The sequence below is a fragment of the Abrus precatorius genome, unplaced genomic scaffold, assembly GCF_003935025.1.
Source record: "Abrus precatorius isolate BTA unplaced genomic scaffold, Abrus_2018 Scaffold6, whole genome shotgun sequence".
Taxonomy (NCBI): domain Eukaryota; kingdom Viridiplantae; phylum Streptophyta; class Magnoliopsida; order Fabales; family Fabaceae; genus Abrus; species Abrus precatorius.
In genome coordinates this window covers 7,304,483-7,327,964 of record NW_020874406.1, presented here as the reverse complement: position 1 = coordinate 7,327,964, position 23,482 = coordinate 7,304,483, and the positions used below count along the sequence as shown (strand labels likewise).

Sequence of the window (23,482 nt, the reverse complement as noted above, 5' to 3'; positions counted from 1 at the left end):
GGAAACTAGGAGGAATGTTGGCAATACTCTCAAACATACTATTTTGAAACACATTCTATGTTATTGACTAAAGTTTTTTTAGAGACTCACAAGAAAATACAAGTCTCACTCTTGATTTAGTGAATGTCACTCATAATTTCCAAAAAAATTTCAATTAGTTATCAAGAGTGTGTTAAAAAGCATATAATAAAATACCACAGCAAAGTAATTCTTAAATCAACAGCTTGTGAGAAAAAAGATATTTTTTGGGGTATTTTGATTGAGTAGCTTCACTTTACAAGCCAAGTAGGTCAGACGAAAAGCAATCAATCATCATGCTAGGCTATATTAAGACAGATAATAATCCTACCAACAGACAATATGATAAACACAAATATCTTACAAAATAAAAATACATTCGGTACTTTTTTTGTCTCAAAAGAATAATAAGTTTTAGCTTCCTAAACATACCAAATGACTATAAGTCAGTACTTTCCCATTATTTACAATATAAACCCAAGTTTGCATGAATCAATGACAGCTGAAAATCAGATATGAAACAGGAACAAATGAATTCTCCAACAAGCAACAATTACTGGAATACTGGTTGACAAGGCAGAAGAACATCACATCATGTGTTGTGGGGAAGCTTTATGATCTTCTGTAGAACCACTGTCCTTGCCCTTATAATATCACGGCTACATGTATCAGCTTGGACTCCTAAATCTTCAATATTCTTCATAAAAACTCCCAACTTCTTCTTGATATCCTCTATTGCAACCTTCACAGCTTCTTCCTCAACAGCAAAATCCACATTCTTCAATAGAGACTCAATCTCGACTTCCAGCCGCTCAATGAGAACCCGGATGTTTTCCAAGTCCTTTATAGCAACATAGGTGCCAACTTGCATAGAGATAGTTACTTCCTTATGTCCTTTCATGGCATTTTCATAGTTCTTTAGCAGGGAGTCAATCCACTTTCCCATTGAGCCAATTGGGATTGCAGTAACAGCAGCTAGTGCAGCTGCAACATGTGGAGAAGCAATGGCTGCTGCTACAACTGAGCAGATCAAGACAGCCGCAACTGTAGCTACAAATATCATACTTGAGACCTTCCTCCAGGTATGGATCTGTTTTACTTTCTTATCAAGCTTATTTTGTCTGACTCGCAACTTCTCAAGCATGAGTATCTGCTGATTGTAAACAGATTGATAGGTTTGGAAGAATTCTTCAGTGAAGGGGTCACCAGCTGCCTTAAAATTCTTCAGTTCCTGCAATGTCCTACCATAGCGTTTCTCTCCCAACCCAGTTTCCTCTTCAAACTGTTGAAGCGCCACAAGAATAAGCAATTGGCTATCCCGGGCTTGCTTTAGGCACTTCTCTAATGCAGTACAGAAATCTAGAGTCTGCAGGCTAGTATCAAAGTACTCCTCAACAAGCTCAAACAGTTCTTGGTTCTTCCATATATCTTTCTTACAGTCTAAGATTACCTTGACAACTTCCTGATTCATCTCAAGAAGGCATTCTGTGACTTGTTTGAGAGATTCAAATGAAAGGGACCGAACTTCAACACCCACTGCAAGAGTATTGATTACTTGATTCGTTCGAGTTTGAAGAGTGCTGTCAAAGGATTGCAAATCAGAGTCAAGCTTACAGGCAGCCTCATACGACCTCAATTCAGTTGCCATATCAGTATTGAGGTTAATGCCAGATGATGTTTGAGGGGTCTTCTTGCTCATATATCCCCCCATTTCTTCAGTTGAAATGATCTAATAAAGAGGCCAAAAAAACAAAATGAGAAAAAGATCACCTTCCACCAAGAGAATCCTTAAAGGATTGATAAAATGAAAAGTACCCAATTTACGATTATGGGCGCAATTTCCTGAGAACAAAAATCTGGGCCTAATCCCAATAAATTTAAGGATGAATACAATCAACTTCAAACAAATCAATGGATACTGTTGCTATCTCATAGATTTGTACCCACTAGAAACTTTACCAAACCACAATTACCACAACTAGCACAAGATCCCAAGTGATGAAATACATGAACAAATGGAAAGAATCAAGCAGGCCCAGATAGAGATTTTTGTAAAGTTCAAACCTTTGAAAGCTATTGAAGAAGATAACAAGTTCCAGACAGTGATTATGACAATAGCTTGAGCTAATAACTGATGGAGTCACCCTTTTTAAGAAGTGGGAAGTAAGAAGAGAAAGGAAAGAAATTTGAGTGATGTTAAAGGTAGGGAACAGAAGATCTTGAAGATAATTAGCAGAGTTATTTACCAATAAAATGTGGGTATGTTGAGTTTTGTCAATGACTTGCACGCTTAAGAAAATGAAAGCAATGAAGAAGGAAAACGCGGGAAGTAATGCACCTTCTCTATCTTAAAGACTCGCGCGTGTGTTTGGGTCTCCCCTTGTTGTGTACACTGCAAAGATGTTGCTTGGAACGCGCAAAGCAATTAGAAGTTGCACAGAGTCGCACAACTTTGTTCTGGTAAGAACATAAAAGTAAAACAACAAATGGAATCTTGCAAGATTTTAAGCTATTTGCTCAACAAGCTTCCCAATAAACTCACATCTGAACTGAAAATACTGTTTGCTTGTTCTTTCTTTTAAGAAAGGTTTATTTTTTATTGTTTTTTATTAACTTTATTTCGTTAATTTTGACCTTTGTCATTAATAATTTATCATTACATGTATATTTTAAGAGGTAGCCATAAAAGTACCAAAACTTAAACTTAATAAAATTATAAGCTTTAAACTTTGACTGAAATTACAAGAACTATGACTTACAAAAAATAAAATTTTAGAGACAACAGACTAAATTTTTTTAAATTTAGGAATTAAAATCAAAAGTAAGGTAAAATGTACATGTAAAATGTATATATTCATGTGAGAATTTTTTTTAATAATTAGATCTTCTCATGAATAGTTAAAATTAAAATATAAGTCATATAAATATTTTAAAAAGTTAATAATCTTTTTTTAATTCATTATATAACTTTTTAAATCTTTTGATTTTAATTATTTATATACAATTGTATTATCCAAATCTATTCCTCTTATCAGATAAATCCCATATAAATATTTAAACTTTTACTTTATTTATTAGTATTCATTTCATAAATATCTTCCTTATATAGAAACAAACAAAATCATTCATTATTCATTAAAATTTCAATCTAACTTTCTCCTAAAAAAACAAATGTAACATTCTAATGTCTATATCCTTATCTTTTTTGTATTCAATAACAAAAGAAAATAATAGAAAAGAGAGCATGAACCCTAGTAAAAGGGGAGAAAAAGACAACATACCATTTTGTTGCTTCCCAACGTCAAAAAACAACAATTTGGAAGTTTCAATTTGGAAAGGACCACTAAAAATCTAACTACTGCCAGCTACTAAAAAAGTTTGCATTACCTTCTCAATAACTTGGTAGCCAAGACATACAGCAAATGACAGTAAATACCAAAATAAAAAATAGAAAGTTATGGATACATATATAATAACATCTCTGAATTATGTTGCTTGTGTTGCTTTTGTTCTAAAATTTTATTAGAATATTGTATCCTGTAAGGCAGCCGAGGTCAGTCCAAGAGGAGTAGAAGTCCAAATTTTCATAGAAATATTCTCCTGTGCACTGATTTTTACTATTTAACAAAATGATTTTAATAATTTATTTACAAATTAATGTGAAATATTATAATTATTAATAAAAAATAATTAAAAAATATTTTTTTAAAACTAAAATATCCCTATTTTTCACTTATGATATCATATTTTATCTATTACTTTTTATTTTAATACATCACTTATTTTTAATAATATCCTACTCCATTTGAATTCTGCTACCAATGTGGAGCACTTTCTTTACTAAGAGAAAGACAGCTTCATATTATTGCACAATAGTTAGTTAAGTTGTGCTCAGAGCTTGATTAATAATAAGGAAGGAAAAAAAATAATTAATAGTCAAAAGGTGATGCTTATTGCACGCAAGTTGCACTTATGTATGTACTGTTTATTTGAAAACATATTTATTTATTTTTATGATTTAAATTGTTATTATTTATGTTTAAACTTTAACTACTTGAGTTTAAAAATACTAAATTATAAGAAAAGTATAGTTTAAACTAAAAATTTTAATCTCTTTACTTCATGAAGAGTTTACTAATATAAAATGTATATAATTTTTATTAATTATACTAATGGAGAAAAAGCACGCACTGTTTAGTATTTATATATATATACACACACCTTTGACGTGGGTGTCATGGCTCCTCCCCACTACACTACTACAATGTTTCACCCTTGCTATCGATCATTTTCTACTTATTCAATGAAAATATGACTCACCTATGTATCTTGACGATAAATATTCATCTATTTAATATTGAAAAAAGTTGGTACATCAAAAGACACTTGTCTTTTTCTAAATAATACCCTTTCCTATTAAAAAAATAAAATAAAATTGTCCTTATTCTCTTTTATTACCTTTGCCAACGTCCTTGCTACAAATGTGCTGGAGTAGGAAATGGTTAAAGTGATATTAAAAAACTGATAATAGAGCTGAAGCTCTTACAATGGTAGATCAAAAATTAGGTTTTTAAAGAAAAGAAATTTTTTTTGTCTAAGCACAATCTCAAGACTCACCACTCACTCTACACAATTCCACTCCTCCTACAGTCGTGCTGGGTGGCCTAACTAACTAATTCTCTCTCCCTGTTTCCCTGCATGAATAAACCTTGCAGATCTCAAAGGTTAAAATGAGGAAATTGGCTGCACAAGGCAAACTAATATTCCCATGTTTGCTGCCATTCTTCACAATTTCCCTGCTAGCCAAAGTGGTTTCAGTCTCCACAGGTTCAACACTTTCCACTTCCAACTTTGCTGGTAATTCTGCTCCATGCTACTCCCAATCGCCTTCATTTTTCCCTCTAATTGCATCGTCTTTACTCATTAAGTAAGTTGCTAGTGATTCCGCAGATGCCTATAACCTCACATTCAAGGGATTCCTCTTCTTCAATTTTATCTACCTCAACTGTCACAATTTCTCCCTCTTCTTCATTTACAGTTTCATCATCCCCAAGTACTAACTTGTCTTTCCCATGAGTTCTTGATATGTAAGACGTTTAAGTCCCCTATTTTTATAGTTATTACAGTTTTTCTCCTCTCTGGAATTTTGAGAGGATAAACACCTTTAAATTAATGGCTAGTTGCATTACCTGCACTTAAAAGTGTAGAACTTAAAGACTTGTTAGGTGAATCTGATAGAATAAAAACTGATAAGACAGAGATGAATAAAAATAATAGATAATAAAATAACTAAAATATTTTAAAAAAATATACTTTTCTTAAAAAAATTATAGAATTTTTAAACATTATTTTTAAAATATTTTTTATTAAAAATGTTTAAATAATTTTTTTATAAAATATTAAAAAAAGGTATGAAGAATGAATAAAAATATAATATAAAAAAATTATCTTATCCTAATATTTTCTGATCCTCCTCAGAATAGTTTTATAATTAATAAACACTGAAAATAAAATAAGATAAACTATCACTCACGAAACAAGCTAAATGAATGTGAACATATAACTGTTGTAAAAAAAGTTGAAAAAACAATGAGGGAATATCATGACAAATTAATCTTGAAATTCCAAATAATTTGTAAGTTGATGAAGATTATACTTATTGCACTAGACTTGTTTAAACAAATTAAGTACAAAGTATCAGCTGAGCTGCATAAATTTAATGCATCATAATTCAGGAAAAATAAAATTTAAATATATTCTTAAATGTAATTATGATACGTTAAATAGGTAGTTAATGGATTAAAATATATTAAAGTTTCCAATAATGAAGCATGCATTATATACTGTCCAAAAAAGAATAATTCAACATCTCGAGCAAGATAAAATTATCAACTCGTAAATTACATATATGCCTCTTTTTGACTCATTAATCAAACCACACATACAGTAAGAATAGGACATTGGAATGTGAAATTTGCATAAATATAAATTTGAGAGTAACTTAATTTTAACAATGGATAATCTAATACCATGACATGAACCAATTATTCCAAAAACTTAAAAGATTTTACCTAAAGACACACGTGAATATCTTTATATCTTAGGCTTTTGAGAGTTTGAAAAGAGAAAAAAAAAATTAAAGAATCCAGAAAAGAGATTCAATATAAAATTTTTTAAATTAAAAATTTTGAAAATATAAAATTAAATGAGTTTTAAAAAATTTCTAAATATTTCTTTTTTATCTAAAAACTTCTAAATAAGAATAATTATTATAGAATTTTTTTTTCTTCTAAAAAAAATAACTTTCAAATAAACCTATTAAATAAAAATACACGAATTATGAATTTACGTTTATTGTATAAGGTATACCGAAAATTAACATGGTTTTGTGGTATTTGATTCTAATTTTGAGGGCAAACAACTTTATTTTTAAGCTAACTTTTTAGAGAAATGGAAAGACTTTTGTAATGGTTATCTTTAGAAGTTTTTGAAGACATCTCTATTACTATTAACAAATATATCTCAATTATTATTATTATGTTGTTATAGATTAATAAGGGTATATATCACACACTAATGTATATCTATATATAGAGTTATTTTTTAACACTAAAAAATATTATATATAACTCTTATCTTTTTCTTGAATTATTTAGGTATATTACAAACAAACAAAAAAGATGAAAGTCAAATAAAAAGATCCTAAGCACTCATAATTTATATATATTATTTTTACATAACAAGTTACTCTTATCTAGTCCTCTAGCTCATTTGGAGGAGGATTAACACGAATGTCCAAGTAAGTCATTGCACAATACATAGAGTAAGGGATCTCAATCTTAACAAGACTTTGCATGATTATAGGAGTAATATAGGAATTGTTAATGATAATAATAGTTAATATCACGCAACCCATAAAGATAATGTTTGGTTAACATTATTATGACTTCATGTTCCCGATCCCATTTTAAAAGTCATGTTCTACTCAAGAATGAGAATATTTTCAGCATTTATTATGCATCCATAACATATTTAATAGATACAAAACAAAGAAAATGTAAGTAAATTATTCATAAATTATATCAGAAGACAGTACTAATTGCTTAATAAACATAATATACTAATAGATTTATAAATTAAACAAACATTCATAGTCTTCTATCTATATTATTCTTTTCTCCATTGAGTAATTAATTATCCATTCATAGACAAGGCTATTTTTAGTTTTTTCTAGATTTCATTCATCAACTTATAAAATTTATAACTAAATCAATACAAATCCATAAATTATGAAATTATTGAGTTTTATTTATTTATATGTCTATTTTCATATAAAAATGCAAGTATAAATCATTCATTTATAGAGAGTCATTCAAGACTTAGTTTTTCTCTGTTATTCTCAAAATAACATTTTCAGCACTAGAATAATGAAACATTTGTAATTAAATTGTTATAACTTAAAAAATCATGAAATCAATTAGGTTCTCTTTCTTTAAGTATTTACTTAAAAAATGCACACATAAATCATTCATCTCCATAGAGTAACACTTAACATAGTTTCTCTTTGTTGTTCATATAATATCATGTTTAGAAATCAATAAATTTAAAAATCCATAACTAATCCATTACACCTCCAAAAAATACTAAATCAATGAGGTTCTATTCTCATAAGTATCTATTATCATACAAAAATATATTCACAAAACAAATCCTTACAAATTATAATTAGAGATCTAATTTTTTTTCTATGTTGGTCACATGTTATTCTATTTCAATATTAGATTTTTAGAAAAATCATAACTTATTCATTTTAAATACACATATAATGAAATTAATGGGTTTATTTTCCTATTAAATCTATTTTCAAGGGAAAATACATGTCTAGACCTGAGACTTACAGGTCACCCTCTGCAAGTTATAAGCCTTTATTTTTTACTTAATAATCGGTTAAAATATTCATATCTTACTCATTTTAAGTCTAAAAATAATGAAATTGGTGAGAATATTTTCCTTTGCCTATCTATCTTTAAAACATACACACACACACACACACACACACATATATATACACACACACACACACACACATATATATATATATATATATATATATATATATATATATAATCAATATTTAAATACTCACAAAGTCTTGCATGTGACAAACTTTTCTATGCTAAGTCATATAATTCCTTTTATTTACCAACAACTTAGTTTAAAAATCATAATCAATTCAATTTCAATCAAATTTTAGTGAATAATAGGAAATTATTTCTAATACAGTATGTAATCTAAATGAAATAATTCTATAATTTTTTGCAAGACAATCCTTATAGTTTATTAAAATTTCACTTTAGTCCCTAAACTTAAGTTTATTTGTAAAAAGATCATTTTACCAAAACTTGATGATTTTCAAGTTATCCAACATATTTTTTTCCTTGCTTTTAAGTCATTATCTAAGTCTCAATATGATAAAAAAAATTTCTTTGATTTTACCACTCATGTGATTAATTATTCTAAATTTGAAGTCTATTTTATGATTAAACCATGATATTTTCTTATTTAATGGTCAAATCTTTCAAACTTAATTCAATAACTTAGTCAACTTCATATGCTTACTCTAGAGGTTTCAAAAGTGTTTATAAGTCCAAAAATTCATTTCTTAGTTGCTTTCTATTTTTAGATTATTTTCCTTTAATTTTATTATCTAAAATCTTCAAAAAATACTTTCAAAATATTATTTAAATTCAACAACTCTAGAATAATACAATCTTGTGTATTGACCTTCTAGAAAAATTTTCATGATTTTTGGAATTTTTTAAGACCAAAACAATAAAAAAAAGTTTTAGCTATCTCAAAATCGTAAATCCTCTTAAAAATTTGTGAAAATTTATGCTCTTCCAAAGCCTAATCACGAATTTTTTCCTAAGGTTAATGTATTTATACTATATGAAGGTCAAACTCATATAATGCATCAAAGAGGATATTTACAAAAACTACATATATTTCAAGACAAAAAATGACTAATTTTTGCAGAAAATTTTAAAAGAATGTTTAAACAACTGCAACACATGAAATCACACATAATCACCATAATATCATGGTAATAATGTTGTCAATGTGACTCAAAGTAGCTGATCAATAATTTAGTCTAAGGTGTGTAAAATATTGTCTTTAAGAATTATTTCGATGTAATAAAAAATCTTCTAGGACATAACAGACTCTTTTTATCTAAAAGCAAAGCTCTCAAGAACTAACAAGCTTCTCTCAACTCATAACTCAAAGAAATAAATAATAAGAAAAGTTTTTGCATCTTTCGTGCGGTTTTCCTAAAATATTCAAAATACTTTAACCATTATAGTTGTTCATGTAAACTTTACATATAACTGAAAATATAAGTAATAATAACAATTAAATTAGAATAATAAAATAAAATTAATAATTAGTAAATTCTTTTGAAATATAATTATATTATTTTCTAACAAATAACACATAGCAAGTAAAGTCATCAACAAAATTCTCTTAAATTACCCATTCACAATTTATTAAGATTTTTTTGCAAAATTTTATGTTTATGTTGTATTTGATTATTTCCTTAGATTTCTTTGATTATTTCCTTAGATTTTCTTGTTTCAATCAATTTTATTTTCATATGTTAACTAGACCCACAAAATTCTCATTCATTATAAGGTGTTAGGATTCCGCTTGACTCAAAAATGAATTAACAAAAATTATTCCTTAATTTATGAATTATACTCCACTTCCTTACTTGATTTTGTCTTGTCTTTTGGTAGGGTTACAAATGTGGGTTGGTCTCCTCTCCCTCCTCTCTTTCTTGGTTTGATGTGAACCTCTTTCTTGCCTCTCTAAATTAGCTTTGAATTTTCCCAAAAGGGTCCTTAAATATTAGAGTCTTTTTGCATAATTTTGGTGGTGGGATTGTTGGTGTTTTTGGAATTTTTCCTATTTTGTTAGCATAGAGGATGATATGGCTGAGTGGTGAGATTTATTTTTGATATATATTAGATGTGGTTGAGTGTTTAAAAGAGCTTGGTTTGGTTGGATTTAGAAATTTTGGCTAAGTATTCAAAATTTACTTTATTTTTCAATGTGAAAATGGCCTTATCTTTAGTGAGAGTTTTTCAAAAAATTTCTTGGTTTTTATGGAGTAGGAGTCTTGCAAATGGTTAGAGGGATTAAAGGTAAGAACTTTACTTTTAAATTCTCCCTCTAATTCAGCTTTTATCCATGTAGAAAGTGGTCCACAAAAATCATGCTCAATGTGAAAATTTTGACCCTTATGATGTCATCTAGTTTGCCTAATTGTTCTTGCTTAGTTTGCTTTTAATTCTTAGTTATTAATTTCATATTTTTCTCATCACATAACACTATTTGTTAGTTAATTTTGGGTTAGGGATTAAAACATTGGCTTATTATCCATGAGTTTTGGTAAACCAAACTTCGTCTCTTATTGGTCTACTTCACTTTAACTGATTCCTTGTTTAATTATTGATAAATTGGGTCTCCTTTCATAACAAAAATTATACCAATTAGATTGAATAAGATAGGATCACAATTTTGAAAGTTTTATCCTTTTTGTATAGCCATTTCACACCACTTTGAGTGCTGAATTTATAAAAATTGGTTTAAATTTTCTATTTAAGGTTTGGACCTAGTTCTTAAACAACTGTAACCTCATTTGACCCAATGATTTACTATAAAATTTTTAAAAAAATTAATAATTATTTTTTTACCCAGATTAGGTCATCATTCTAGGTCTATTGTAGAAGTATTTTGATTTTTTGGCCATTTTTACAATTTTTGTTTAATTTTCTATTTTTATTTTTTTTAACTGATTATAATTTTTGTAATTCCTAATTTAGATGATATGAAATGATTTAAAAAAATTGAGTAATTAATCTCTATTAAAATTAAATTATCTCATAATTTATTTTTCCTTAGTTTGCGTATTTTTCAAGTAAATTTTGTTAAGCATGTTTTAGTTTCTAACTTTATATATATATATATGATTTAATTCTAATTTATTTAAATTAATATAATTAATAATTAATTTAAAATTAGTAAAATTTTAGTTGTTACATTTTTAGATGAGAGATGAGATTTTTAAACTTTTCAAAATTTTCCTGATCTAATGTTTTCAAGTTTTCTTAATTTAAAAGATTTTGTATTAATTCTTTTTTTTCTTTAACTTTTTAAACTTTTTTATTCACATTCTTTTTAAACTTTCAAACCAAATTTTAATATATTTAGATTTACGCGTTAATATATTTCAATATTATAAAAATATAGTTTAAACATTAAAACATATTTTAAATTGATTATAAAAATTTCCGAACAGACAATTTATTTGTTATCAATGAGTGGAGTGGTGTTTTCACATTGGATGGTTGGTTCTTTGGGACAACTACGGTGACTTGGTCACAGTACTACCGACAACATGGATAATACACATGTGAAGATAAAGGAAAGAAAACTAAAATAAGGCTTAATGATCAAAATAAAACATTTTTAAAAAATAATTATCAAATTAAAACAAAAATAAAACTTATTCCCTGGAGTCTTTTCTGGCCACGTCAGCTCTGAATTCGTATATAAAGTAGGCGAAATTAAATTTTTACTATTTATTCATTGAAATCGCCTAGAAAAGGGACGAAATGCTGCAAATCTGGACACGTGTAGCATGAATTCGTATAAGAATAAGACGAAAACGGGAAAAATTTTGAATTAAAGATTCCCGCCTCCAGACACGTGGGCCAATCAACATATTTCGTCTCTGATCAGGACGAATAGCGGATTTCGTCTTAGTCAGCGACGAAACATATTGATTGGGCCACGTGTCGGTGGAGGCCTTCAGTTCACGACTCCGTGGGTAGCAAATTTCTGGTTGTTTTATCTTGATTTCTGAGTGAGAATCTTCATCTGTTGCAGAATCGTGTTCACATTGCCTTCATTTGCAGTGAGTGAAGATATTTTTGAATTAAAATTTGGAGGAGGTTGGGAGAACTTAAATCTGCTACACAGTCATTGTTAAAGGGGAAGAGGAGGTCGTCAGAGAGAGACCACATTGCAGGAAACTTGCCGCTATTCCAGGGAACTCTTACTCGCTGGAAACCGCCATCTCCGGCGCCTGAAATCTGCAACTGAGGTATGGAAAAAATTTTGTATATTTTTTTTAAATAGAAAAACGTAAAATTTTGATTAAAAATTTTAGGAAAAAAGAAAAATAAATTGATTAATGAGATAAATTTTAATTTTAAAATTGATATTAATAATAGAAATATGAGAACTAAATTTATTACATTTTTACTTTGTAGAAAAAATCTGATAGTAATATTTAGATTAAAAATATAATAAAAATAATTTTGGTAATTTTATAGAAATTTAAAAATAAACAAAATTTGTAAAATTAAATTTTTATAGTGATGTTTATAAAATCTGATAGTAATATTTAGATTAAAAATATAATAAAAATAATTTTGGTAATTTTATAGAAATTTAAAAATAAACAAAATTTGTAAAATTAAATTTTTATAGTGATGTTTATATTAAAAATTAAGCTGCATTTAGAATTATCCTACTAAATTGAGGTGTAAATTAAAAGACAACTTAAAAATAATTTAAAAAATTAAAAACAATATTAAATAGTTAAATAAAATTTAGAATAGAAAATTAGAAAATAATTATATCAAATTAGTTGATTAATTATATAAGAAATGATAATTAGAAAATAGTGTATAAAACTTATAACATAAATTCTTTATTTAAATTAATTATGATTAAAATATGTAAATAGATATATTTATTTATAATTAAAGAACAAATTTAGATAATTAAAAAAATTTATATTAAAAATTGAAAGTATTAAAATTAACAACACTGATAAGAAAATTAGTTATCTAATATAAAGAAACAGAGATATATAAATTAGTTGAGATAGATTATTTATAATTATATAATTTAATTTAGAAAGAAAAAAATTTGAATGTAGAATATAAATTTTTAGAATGATTGTAATTAGTTTAAGTTAATTACTGATAATTATATAATTTAATAAATGATGACCAAAAAATAATTTAAAACAAACAACTTATTAATTAATCTTGTTATTGTATGATATAAGATCTATCATGGGAAGTACTACAAAATTTTGAATGTTTATAGTTTTTAATTAATATATTAATTTCTTTTGATGTACTAAGTTTAAAAAGACATGTTAAATCTAGGAAAAAAATTCATAAAATATTTAAATGTAGTAATGAACAGTTTTAATTTGATTTACAATGATTAAAATGAATAAAATGTTATGAATAATTGTTTTTGATTTTATTTGTATTACAATGATTAAAATGTTATAAATAGTTTTTGTATTTAAATTATGTGATGAAGAAAGAACAGTTTGGGGTATTATACTTGATGCATGATATGAAATTATTTTGTATAATTTATATTAAAGTTTAAAATTTTGACCATGTTATATTTTATATTTTATGTAGATGGCTTCATCTTCAAGACAGAATAGAGTCATTCATCCTGGACCAGATGATCCTTAATTATTGCACTTACAGAATATTCATGTGTCTGAACATATTTGGGATGGTCGGGATCATTCTATTTTGAAGGTTAGGAAGAGTCAATTTATTCCAGCTGGTTTGGATGATGTTCCAGAGGAGATTCTTCCACATTTAGAGCTTGCAGGATTTACTGGGATTGCTCACGTATGTCAGTTCCCATTAGACCTCCCGTTGATCACTCCATTAGTAGAGAGATGGAGGCCAGAGACACACACTTTTCACTTGCCTTCAGGCGAGTGTACGATCAATTTGTAGGATGTATCTGTGTTGTTAGGTTTACGAATTGATGGAAGGCACGTGATGGCACCTATTGGAGTTAATTATGCTGATATTGTTGAGGAGAGCCTAGGTATTAGACCATCACGTGCAGATTTTGTTGGTAGCTTCTTGAAGACGAGTTGGCTAGACCAACATTTTACCCATGTGGCGATGCATGCACAGAATCCTTTACAGATCACCAGATTTGCTAGGGCTTATATGTTGCGGTTAATTGGGGGTTTTATGTTGAGTGATCACTCCAGCAGTAGAGTCTCAGTGAGGTACTTACCTTTACTTCAGGATTTTGCTGTCACTTGTGAATATAGTTGGGGGTCTGCAGTATTGGGATATTTTTATAGAGAGCTGTGTATGGCCACCAACATGGATCGACATGGTTTAGGTGGATTAGCTGCATTACTTGTGATGTGGGCATGGGATAGGTTTCCATTTCTAGGTCTTGGAAACCCGCTTCACACACGACTCCATCTTCCATATGCTACTAGGTAATATTAAATATTTATTTCGTTAATATGTTTAACATACCTTATGTGTTAACAAATATCTGTATCTTTGTGCAGGTGGTTGGCCAATCAAAGCAATAGGAAAGGGAGGAAAGACATATCTTATTATAGATATAAATTTGACATGCTTAGTGGTGAAGAGGTAAACTTGGATTAACATTTTAGACATATGTTATAGTCATATTTTAATTTAGTTATCATTATGAAAACAAACCTGAATATGATGTATATTGTGTGCAGATAATTTGGCAACTATATTCTATTGATTTGATTAATTCATTACCAGCTATATGTCGTGAGGGGATGGATTTGTGGAGGGTTGTTGTGCCTCTGATATGTTTTCAGGTGTGTGAGTGGCACCAACCAGATCGAGTAATGCGACAATTTGGTATGGTTCAACATATACCTCGTGCTCCTTATCAGCCAGATGCACTACATGAGTTGACTCTGCGTAGGAAGGCAACAAAGAATTGACAAGAGAAGCTGAGGGATGTTTTAGACATTTGGGAGAGAAGGAGAGAGTGGGTCATGACCAATGACCCCCACATTGGGCAGCTAAGTTTCAACTCTGACTATATGCGGTGGTATAGAGCTCACACTAGACGTTGGATGACAAGAGACGCGGCTGTCTCATCATTACTTGTAAGTGTAAACTACATATTTTACATTTACTTATGTGTATTTGTAATGACATTGTTAACATACATATATGATATATGGTGGTATAGGGTGATGGACTTGAGAGAGCCCACTACTTGATGACAGATGGCCATGATTCATTCACCTTTGATGAGATGCGAGACTTGTGTCAATCTATGCTAGTTTTGAAGAATGATTTGAACCGCATTATGGAACCTATTTCTTCATCTGATCCTCCAATGCAGAGTGGCAATACTGAAGATCCAGTTATAGATGTCGGTCAATCGAGGAACCGTAAGGAAGGCAGGGGATTACAGCGTAGACGCACAGAGGTACATGCGACAGAATGGTCTCTTCCACCGATACCTGAGCGTCCTAATGGAGTATTCTATGTTCCCTCACAGTTTCCTTTCCACACACAGCCCTATAATGCACCTACATATTTTCACTCATCTCAGGCCACCCAGCATCCGCCACAGACTCCTCAATCACCATTCTTGACCACAGAGTGTTATATCCCATGTTCATCACCATTCTTCACGCCACCTCCATATGATGTTCCTATTTTGACACCACCAGCATTAGCAGCAGATATTGTTATTGGGACATCATATGATACCTCATATAGTCAGGGAATAGATTTGAATGCTGACTTCGAAGCAACGGTAGATGTTCCACCTGCAGAGGTTCGTCGTAACCCACATCGTGGAGCTAGAGATCGACCTAGAGAGTGCATATTGACCCTACATCAGCCCGACCAGCCACACGAGGATAGAGCTTAAGTTTTTGTATAAACTAATTATACATATTTTGTGTACCTTTACTAGATGTTTTATGACATATGGTACTTTTTATTCATTTTAATCATCGATCGATTAAAATTTACTCATGTTATAAATTGTACGATTAACTTTCAGGTATGTGATTCATGTTTCATGTTAAGAGAAATAAGGTGATATAAACTACAAGTACATAAGTGCAGTTGAATATAATTACAACAAGTACATCAGTGCATTTGAATATAAACTACAAACCCACATGCTGATAGTTAACAAATGACGTGTTGTCTCATACATAAACTCATCAATACTACTGATTAGGTGATATAGAAGTACATTGACGTACATTGTGACCAATTTGATGACAATTACTACATCAGGTTCTACTTTGTGACTCAACCCAATCCATTTCATTCTTAATTCGAGATGATTTTGGTCTTCCTTTACCTCTGATTCTTGTCTCATCAGGCACTAACTTCCACTCATTGCGTGTAAGAATATTACCATCATTTCCCAAAGGGAACCATTGTGATGAATATGCATGGACAACATTTTGCACAGAGTAAACATCATCAACATATTGCCAAAAGTCAATACTTACCAATGCACAAGCAGCAATCACATGTAAGCATGGAAATCGATATGCCTGAAATCTTCCACATTCACAGTATCTTCTACACAGAACAACATTCCATTTGTTACCACCCCTTTGCGTGATAGGATTAAAGGCCTCTTCAACCTCAAATGTTGTTCTTACTATATCATATCGTCTCACTTGATGCGAAGATGCTTCCTCTTGATTTTTCTGCATTTTTAGCATTAGTTTTGAACAAAACCTCTTACCATGGTTCAAGTCATTCATTGCGTCCTCTCCACGCTTCACAAAATATTCAACCATTCGTCCATAAGTGCATTTAACTAGAGCAGTTATAGGTAAGTTTCTTGCTCCCTTCAATACCTTGTTAACAGCTTCTGACAAATTTGTGGTCATATGTCCATAACGGCGTCCATCAACGTCATGACTCAAAGCCCACTTTTCCTTCGATATGTTGTCGATCCACCTCTGTATTTCTGATGATTCAGTGTGGAATCTTCTCAACTTCTCTTCAAATACAAGCTTCGAAGGTATATATGCTGCAATGTACAAATACTACATGACTTCATAATTCAAATAAATATAAAGTAAGAGGAAGTCAGATATGAATTAAATCATGTTACCTAATTTTATCACTTGTTTTTTCATATCAACGTTCTTGAATCTATGGTTGAAATTGCTCGCAATATGACGAATGTAATAAACATGGTATGCATTAGGAGGTTGCCATCCAACATGTGAGTTTGAAACAACACTTTTGATACTTTAATGTCTATCAGATATTAAACATATTCCTGTCTTGTTTATTACGTGGACACGAATCATTGCCAAAAACCATTCCCATGCTGGCAGAGTCTCCCCTTCAACAATAGCAAATGCTAGTGGTAGGATACAATTATTCCCATCTTGTGTTGTTGCAATCAACAATGTATGACGATACTTACCATACAAAAATGTTCCATCTATTTGAATAATAGGTTTGCAAAAGTTGAATGCTTTCTTACATTGATGAAAACACCAAAACAATCGCTCAAATACTCTAAATCTGTTGTCCTCCTGATGTCCAACAACAAATGGCTTCGTTTCAATCTTATAAATAGAACCTGGAGCATGAAATTGTATATACTTTAACCATCTTGGTAATGTCGCATATGATTTATCCCAATCACCAAATATTCTTACAATTGCCTTTTGTTTTGCCTTCCAAGCTTTTTTGTATGAAATTTTATATCCAAATTGAGTTGTCATCCTTTCTTGAATTAGACTTATAGGCAATCATGGTTCAAGATTAACCATACCTGCACAAAACAACAATAAAAATTGAACTAAGTATCTTTATAGAAAAAAGATGTGACAAAATAAGATATTATTCAAAACTTACCAATTATGCATGACGAAATCAAATCTGAATCTAGTTTGGTATGATCTTGAGAGATTGTAGGGTTGAGACATGTATGCTTACCGCCACACCTTGTTATTTTCCACTTGATTGAATTTTTAAGCAATGATGCTCTTATTCTCCATAGGCAAGCGTTGTTATGGTTTAAACACCTCACATGCAACTTTGTTGGTTTTGACTCAACAACAAAATAATTCTGATGTATTCTCATTGCATGTTGTTTTAAGGCATTTTTAACTTCATCTTTTGAGTCAAATAACAAACCCACATGTAACGCATCTCCAATAACCCATGAATTATCTTGACTAATTTTTTCAGCTTCAATTTCTTGGTCTGGGTGGTCTCAATTAATAGATTTGTAATGTGGACTTACATTTCAAAAAGGTATTTCACCTACAACTACATTTAAACATACAATATTCATCATTTATAACAAATAAACAATTTAATCAATATATTTTTTAAATGTTACCTCCAACATTTTCTTGTTGTAAATTTAAGTTTGAATCAAAATCACTATCAATGTCTGTATCTGATGAGCTATCTAATGGAATATGTCCTTCATCAATATCATCTGTCTCATCATCACTATTGACTTCATCATCTTCATAACTGCATAAATCTCTATATCCTTCAAAATACAAACACTTTTTCAATATGTATTGTAACTAAAAAAAAAATTAAAAATAAATTACAACAATATAATTTATACCTTCTGTAACATTTATATTGACAATTTCCATAGGGTTAGGCAGTGACATTGATAAGCTTAAGTCCAACATATTCGACCCACCTCTTGAACTCTCACCAAATGCAATATCCACGTATAATTCAATAAAAGTTGTAATACTTTGTTGTTGATACGCACTAATCATACAATCAATGTTTTCATCATCACATATATCCAATGGATTGTATTGTTTAGCGCTTGAATCAACCATAAAACGAGAAATTATTTTAGATATGACATGATCATTACTAAGATTCAACTTGTCATGAATCTTTTTCTTTAAATTCATATAATTTATCCCTCTTCTTATCTTTATCATTTTTTTGTTACCTTCAAATGTCACACCTTCGTTTCTAACAACAATTTTTCTATTCCAATACATAATAATAATAATATCATTCATCCTGCATTTATAAAAAAAATATCAATAATTATTTACAATTATACTTATTTATAAAAAAAAACATATCAATATTTATTTACAATTATACTTATTTATATAAATAATATAAATAAATTATTTGTAACACAAACATATTTTTATTTTTCACATTATTTTATATTATATAAAATGTAATATTTTTAATATATATTTCACATATGTAAAATAAAATATTCACAACAACTCTAACATTATTTTTTAATTAAACAAATTTATATTAAATATCTATAAACTTTTAAATTTTTTATTAATTATCTAAAATGTTATTTTTTAATTTCAATCTACATAAAAATATATTTATTAAATATTCATAAATTTTAACTATTTCTAATTAAATAATTAAAACTTTTTAATAACAAAAATATTAGAAAAAATTGTAAATATTAATAACCTCAAAAACCTTCCCAATGTATAACCTTGCACTTTCAATGTGATTTTCAATTTTCAAACACTTTCACCGTGATTTTCAATTTTCAATGCCCCCCATTTCACACTTTATATAGTAATATTTGGTTGGATAAAAGGGTGCAGCCACAAGGGACGGACCAAAAAATAAAAAGTGAAATGCTTTTCGTCTGAATTGTAGACGAATTATGGACCCTTTTTGTCTCTTTTACAGACGAAATAATAAGATTTAACCACGTGTCTAGATCCTATGATTTTGTTCTAAATTGAGACGAATTACTAGTAACTTGACACCTGTTCATCGTTTCGCCTCTCACATATACGAAATGCATGACATATGTCAATATTTAACTTATTTCGTCTCTCTTTTAGACGAAATGAATAAATTTAAAATAAAAAAAATAATTTCATCTGATTAATATACGAAATCAGAGCTGACGTGGCAAAAAAGTACCCCAAACAAGGAATATGTTTTAATTTGATAATTATTTTTTAAAAATGTATTATTTTAATCTTTAAGCCACTAAAATAAGATGGCATGATGAAAGCCGTGGTTTATGTGAAAAATTAAGATATTAAGATTAAAAATGTAATTAAAATGAAATTTAATTAATTTATAATCTCATCATATTCCTTGTGTACTAGTTTTCAAATTCACATTTTGTGCACGATAAAATTTACGTAACAAAATGATATGTTGTAAAAAGTAGAATAATATTACTTGAATAATATTTTTTCGAAAAATTTGATGTCCCTTAAATTTTGGTGAATTATTTTTTAAATGAGAATAAACGAAAAAATGAAAATGAAGTAAAACGAATAAAGATAAACATGTAGATTAACGAAAAACACATTGAACTTCTTAAAAAATTAATTTTTTTTTTAAAAAGAGTATTCTTGTAAAAATAAAATACCAAACATTTGGTAAACAGTACTTTAACTAAAAAATAGGTTTAAAAGAAGAGGTTATAAGATTTTAAAATACAAGAAATGATAATATAAGTATATTTTAAGAGAGAAAAATATAATTTATTCTTGAAATTATGCTCAACTAAACATGTTATTAGTATTTTAAGTTTTATTTTAATCTCTAGTTAATTATTGTGTTGACGATATTAAATTTCGCCAATTTTTTTAATGGAACATTGAACTAGAATTGACCCATATATATATATATATATATATATATAATATAATATAATATAATATAATATAATATAAAAGTTCACATTAATGATGAGAAGAAGCCTCAAGGAGATTCAATCAATTACTGGCAAAATAAGAAAGTTTTATATTTTTAATAAAGAGGTTTAAAAAATATCTAATTGGATCTTTCATTTTAAACAATAAATTATATTAAAGTTTTATATGTTATCGAAATTCAACGTCTAGAAAAACTTTTAAATTAATGTTTGATAATTGTTAAAAAAGAGAGTGATAACATGAGGTGTTCAAAATTAAAATTTGATAAAATTAAATTTTAAATCTATACTTTGATATTTTATTTTAACAGATGTAATCAAACGAAATTTTTATAAATTAATTAGAATCCAGTCCTTGGAAAGTCTTTTAATCAATTTCAGTAATTATAAAGGTAAAATTTAATTTTTAGTAAACTTTAATATTATGATAAGAGAAACTAACATAATACCAAAATAAAAGTATATAAATAAATCAATCAATAAATTAAAATATAAAATCAAAATCAACCTTAAAATTGAAATAAAATCTGCCAGTCAGTATTTCATTTCCTGTGGATTATAATATAATATTATAAACTTATGAAAAGAAACACAAAAGAGAATAATGCATTTTAATATAAAATAATGGAATAACAAATTTATTTACTTGTTAGCATTTGAAGATTCAAAATTTGATGATGAAATAGTGCAGTTTGATCATAGGATTCCCTGCAACAGCTGAGAATAGAAGAATATGATATTATTAAAAGGACGATTGCATATATTATATATTAATCATAATCCAGCTGTTTCTCCAACGTGTGGGATCCTTACTTTTTGTTACAACTTGTGCATACAAACAAAAACCACCAAAATAAATAATAAAATATATTAATTTAAAACACACTATTATAACATAATTCCAGATATTTGGAGGAATTTATAATATTGATATTTAATCTTTTACTTTAATTTTTTTCAAATTATTCGTTCGTGAACTTATTTTACTTTGATATAATTTTTTTAATCAGTGATATATTCATTTTTTTCTACTTATATAGTATTTAACTCATACAAATTTATTAAAAAAATATGATAATTATATAAATTAAAAAAATATTAATAGAGTGATTAAATATAAATAAATAATGATTTTTAAATAATAAATTAAAAAATAGGACCAAATAAAAAATTAATTTTTAATAGATTAAATTTTATTTAAGCTTAAAACATATTTGTACTATTTTATTTTTGAAAACTAACCATAATTGAATTAATTTGATTTTATACACATTACTTATTGATTAAATAAATATTAATTTCCTTTAGTTAATAATTGCGATATAATTGACAACGGTTTATATATATATATATATATATATATATATATATTAATGATATGAATTATTTGGCACTTGAATCGACTCTTTCGAAAGTAATGGATGATAACTGAATATTTTCTTATATAAACTTTATATTTTTATAAAATACCTGTGCTTTAAGTGTAAGCCTGTAATAGAAGTCACAGTGGGTATTTTAAATTTGAAGGATATGAAATATGTTGCACTTGCATTGACTTTTTCGAAGGTAACGAGGATAACTTAAATATTATACGGGCGAAAGTTAATTCGTATAAATATATATACCGACAGATATTCGGTCAAATAGTGAAATAAATTACCTTTTCCCGCGTAAATCTAAAATTATATTAAGAATAACATATTTTTCATCATTTTATTAAAATAAATTTTATAAAGTACAAATTTTAAAATAATAATTAATATACATATAAATAAGGTTTTTATTTTTATAGTTAAAAATTATTTTTTTATGAGACATATTGATTCCTCTATCATAATAAAATATAAAAATAACTTTCTATGATAATTTCATTTTAATTTATAAAAATTAAAGTATTTTCTTAGTTTATGTAAAATTTTATATTTTTTATAAATATATTTTTATATTTATAAAAATTATCTATTTTTTATATTTAGAGTTTATTTTAAAAGTCTCATCTCTTAATATATAATTATTATAAACACATGTAAATTATACATGTTACTAAACTAATTTAAATTTTTTTAATACTTTTTACAAAAAAATTATACCTCTCATAAAATTTATTATTTTTTATTTATCTTAATAAATAAAGTTAGTGCAAATTTAAATTAATAAAAATAAATATTGATAGTAAAATTATATTCATTAATATTAAATGAAAGCAAAATTATCATGTATAATATTTTTATAATTTTTTTTATTAAATTTAACTATTTTATTAGTCTATAAATTAAATGTGTCTTATAAAAAAATCATAAAAATATATGATTTATTTATTTATCTTTGAAAAAATCATTAATTTCAATTTTTATGAGTGAATCTAAATATTTCAAATTAATATTTTTTATAAAAAATATAAGTTAAAAAATTATAATAAAATTTTATTATATTTCAATTTTTATACTAATTTTTTTTTTGTCTTTTTGGTGCATATATTTTAAAGATATTTTCTCAGAGATAACTAAAAGTGTAAAATGGACACAATTTAACGGAGAGAAAAAAACGATGCTGGTTACTTTGAGAAATACTATTTATTATTTTTAGATTGAAGTTTGTGATTTTTTTAATATTTTAAAAAATAAAAAATTATTTATATTTTTTAAAATAAATTATTAACTTACTATTTATAATATAAAATTAATTGTCATAATTATTTCATATACAAAAGCATAAATTTTATTATTAATCAGCACCGAGTATTGTTTAATGAAACAAAACAGAGTTGAGACTGTTGGTGGGGAAACACACAAATCGCGATCACATTACAGTAAAAAAGAAAAGCAAAAATCAATAAAGAGAGTAAACAGACGTTCAACGCGCGATGCTGTCAGTCAATGTCAAAGTGTCAAATTCGGACAGA

General features: G+C 27.6%; 3 protein-coding genes across 5 annotated transcripts; 1 reads left to right on the top strand and 2 right to left on the bottom strand.

Moving 5' to 3' along the window:
* Positions 1–299: 299 nt before the first annotated feature.
* Positions 300–2,442, bottom strand: LOC113869521 (UPF0496 protein At4g34320-like). Of its 3 annotated transcripts, none has more exons than XM_027505880.1 (2): positions 2,357–2,442; positions 300–1,747 (listed from the first exon to the last, which is right to left on the bottom strand). In XM_027505880.1, the coding sequence occupies exon 2, from the start codon at positions 1,727–1,729 to the stop codon at positions 611–613; it is 1,119 nt and encodes a 372-aa protein (XP_027361681.1). In that variant the 5' UTR covers positions 1,730–1,747; positions 2,357–2,442; the 3' UTR covers positions 300–610. The 3 variants fall into 3 exon arrangements, with proteins under 3 accessions (XP_027361681.1, XP_027361679.1, XP_027361680.1); XM_027505878.1 differs by having other exon boundaries at positions 2,083–2,387; XM_027505879.1 differs by having other exon boundaries at positions 2,265–2,387.
* An 11,090-nt stretch (positions 2,443–13,532) lies between these two features.
* LOC113870092 (serine/threonine-protein phosphatase 7 long form homolog) lies at positions 13,533–14,863 on the top strand. Its single transcript, XM_027506690.1, has 5 exons — positions 13,533–13,559; positions 13,605–13,754; positions 13,866–14,371; positions 14,447–14,531; positions 14,630–14,863. The coding sequence occupies exons 1-5, from the start codon at positions 13,533–13,535 to the stop codon at positions 14,861–14,863; spliced, it is 1,002 nt and encodes a 333-aa protein (XP_027362491.1).
* Positions 14,864–16,183: 1,320 nt separating this feature from the next.
* On the bottom strand, positions 16,184–18,583 carry LOC113870091. The gene is made up of 4 exons (XM_027506689.1): positions 18,514–18,583; positions 18,319–18,432; positions 17,213–17,505; positions 16,184–16,957 (listed from the first exon to the last, which is right to left on the bottom strand). Exons 1-4 carry the CDS (start codon positions 18,581–18,583, stop codon positions 16,184–16,186), a joined length of 1,251 nt encoding a protein of 416 aa, XP_027362490.1.
* Between the last annotated feature and the right edge of the window lie 4,899 nt (positions 18,584–23,482).

What these genes read in the sequence shown, in the direction of transcription:
- LOC113869521 (XM_027505880.1), bottom strand. Translation starts at nt 1,729, where the DNA reads ATGGGGGGATATATGAGCAAGAAGACCCCTCAAACATCATCTGGCATT.
- LOC113870092 (XM_027506690.1), top strand. Translation starts at nt 13,533, where the DNA reads ATGGCTTCATCTTCAAGACAGAATAGA. An exon ending in GATTTACTGGGATTGCTCAC is followed by an intron (nt 13,755 to 13,865) that starts GTATGTCAGTTC and finishes ATCAATTTGTAG; the next exon opens with GATGTATCTGTGTTGTTAGG. An exon ending in CATCTTCCATATGCTACTAG is followed by an intron (nt 14,372 to 14,446) that starts GTAATATTAAAT and finishes ATCTTTGTGCAG; the next exon opens with GTGGTTGGCCAATCAAAGCA.
- LOC113870091 (XM_027506689.1), bottom strand. Translation starts at nt 18,583, where the DNA reads ATGTTGGACTTAAGCTTATCAATGTCACTGCCTAACCCTATGGAAATT. An exon ending in ATCAGATACAGACATTGATA is followed by an intron (nt 17,506 to 18,318) that starts GTGATTTTGATT and finishes TTCATGCTCCAG; the next exon opens with GTTCTATTTATAAGATTGAA. An exon ending in TGGCAATGATTCGTGTCCAC is followed by an intron (nt 16,958 to 17,212) that starts GTAATAAACAAG and finishes GAAGTCATGTAG; the next exon opens with TATTTGTACATTGCAGCATA.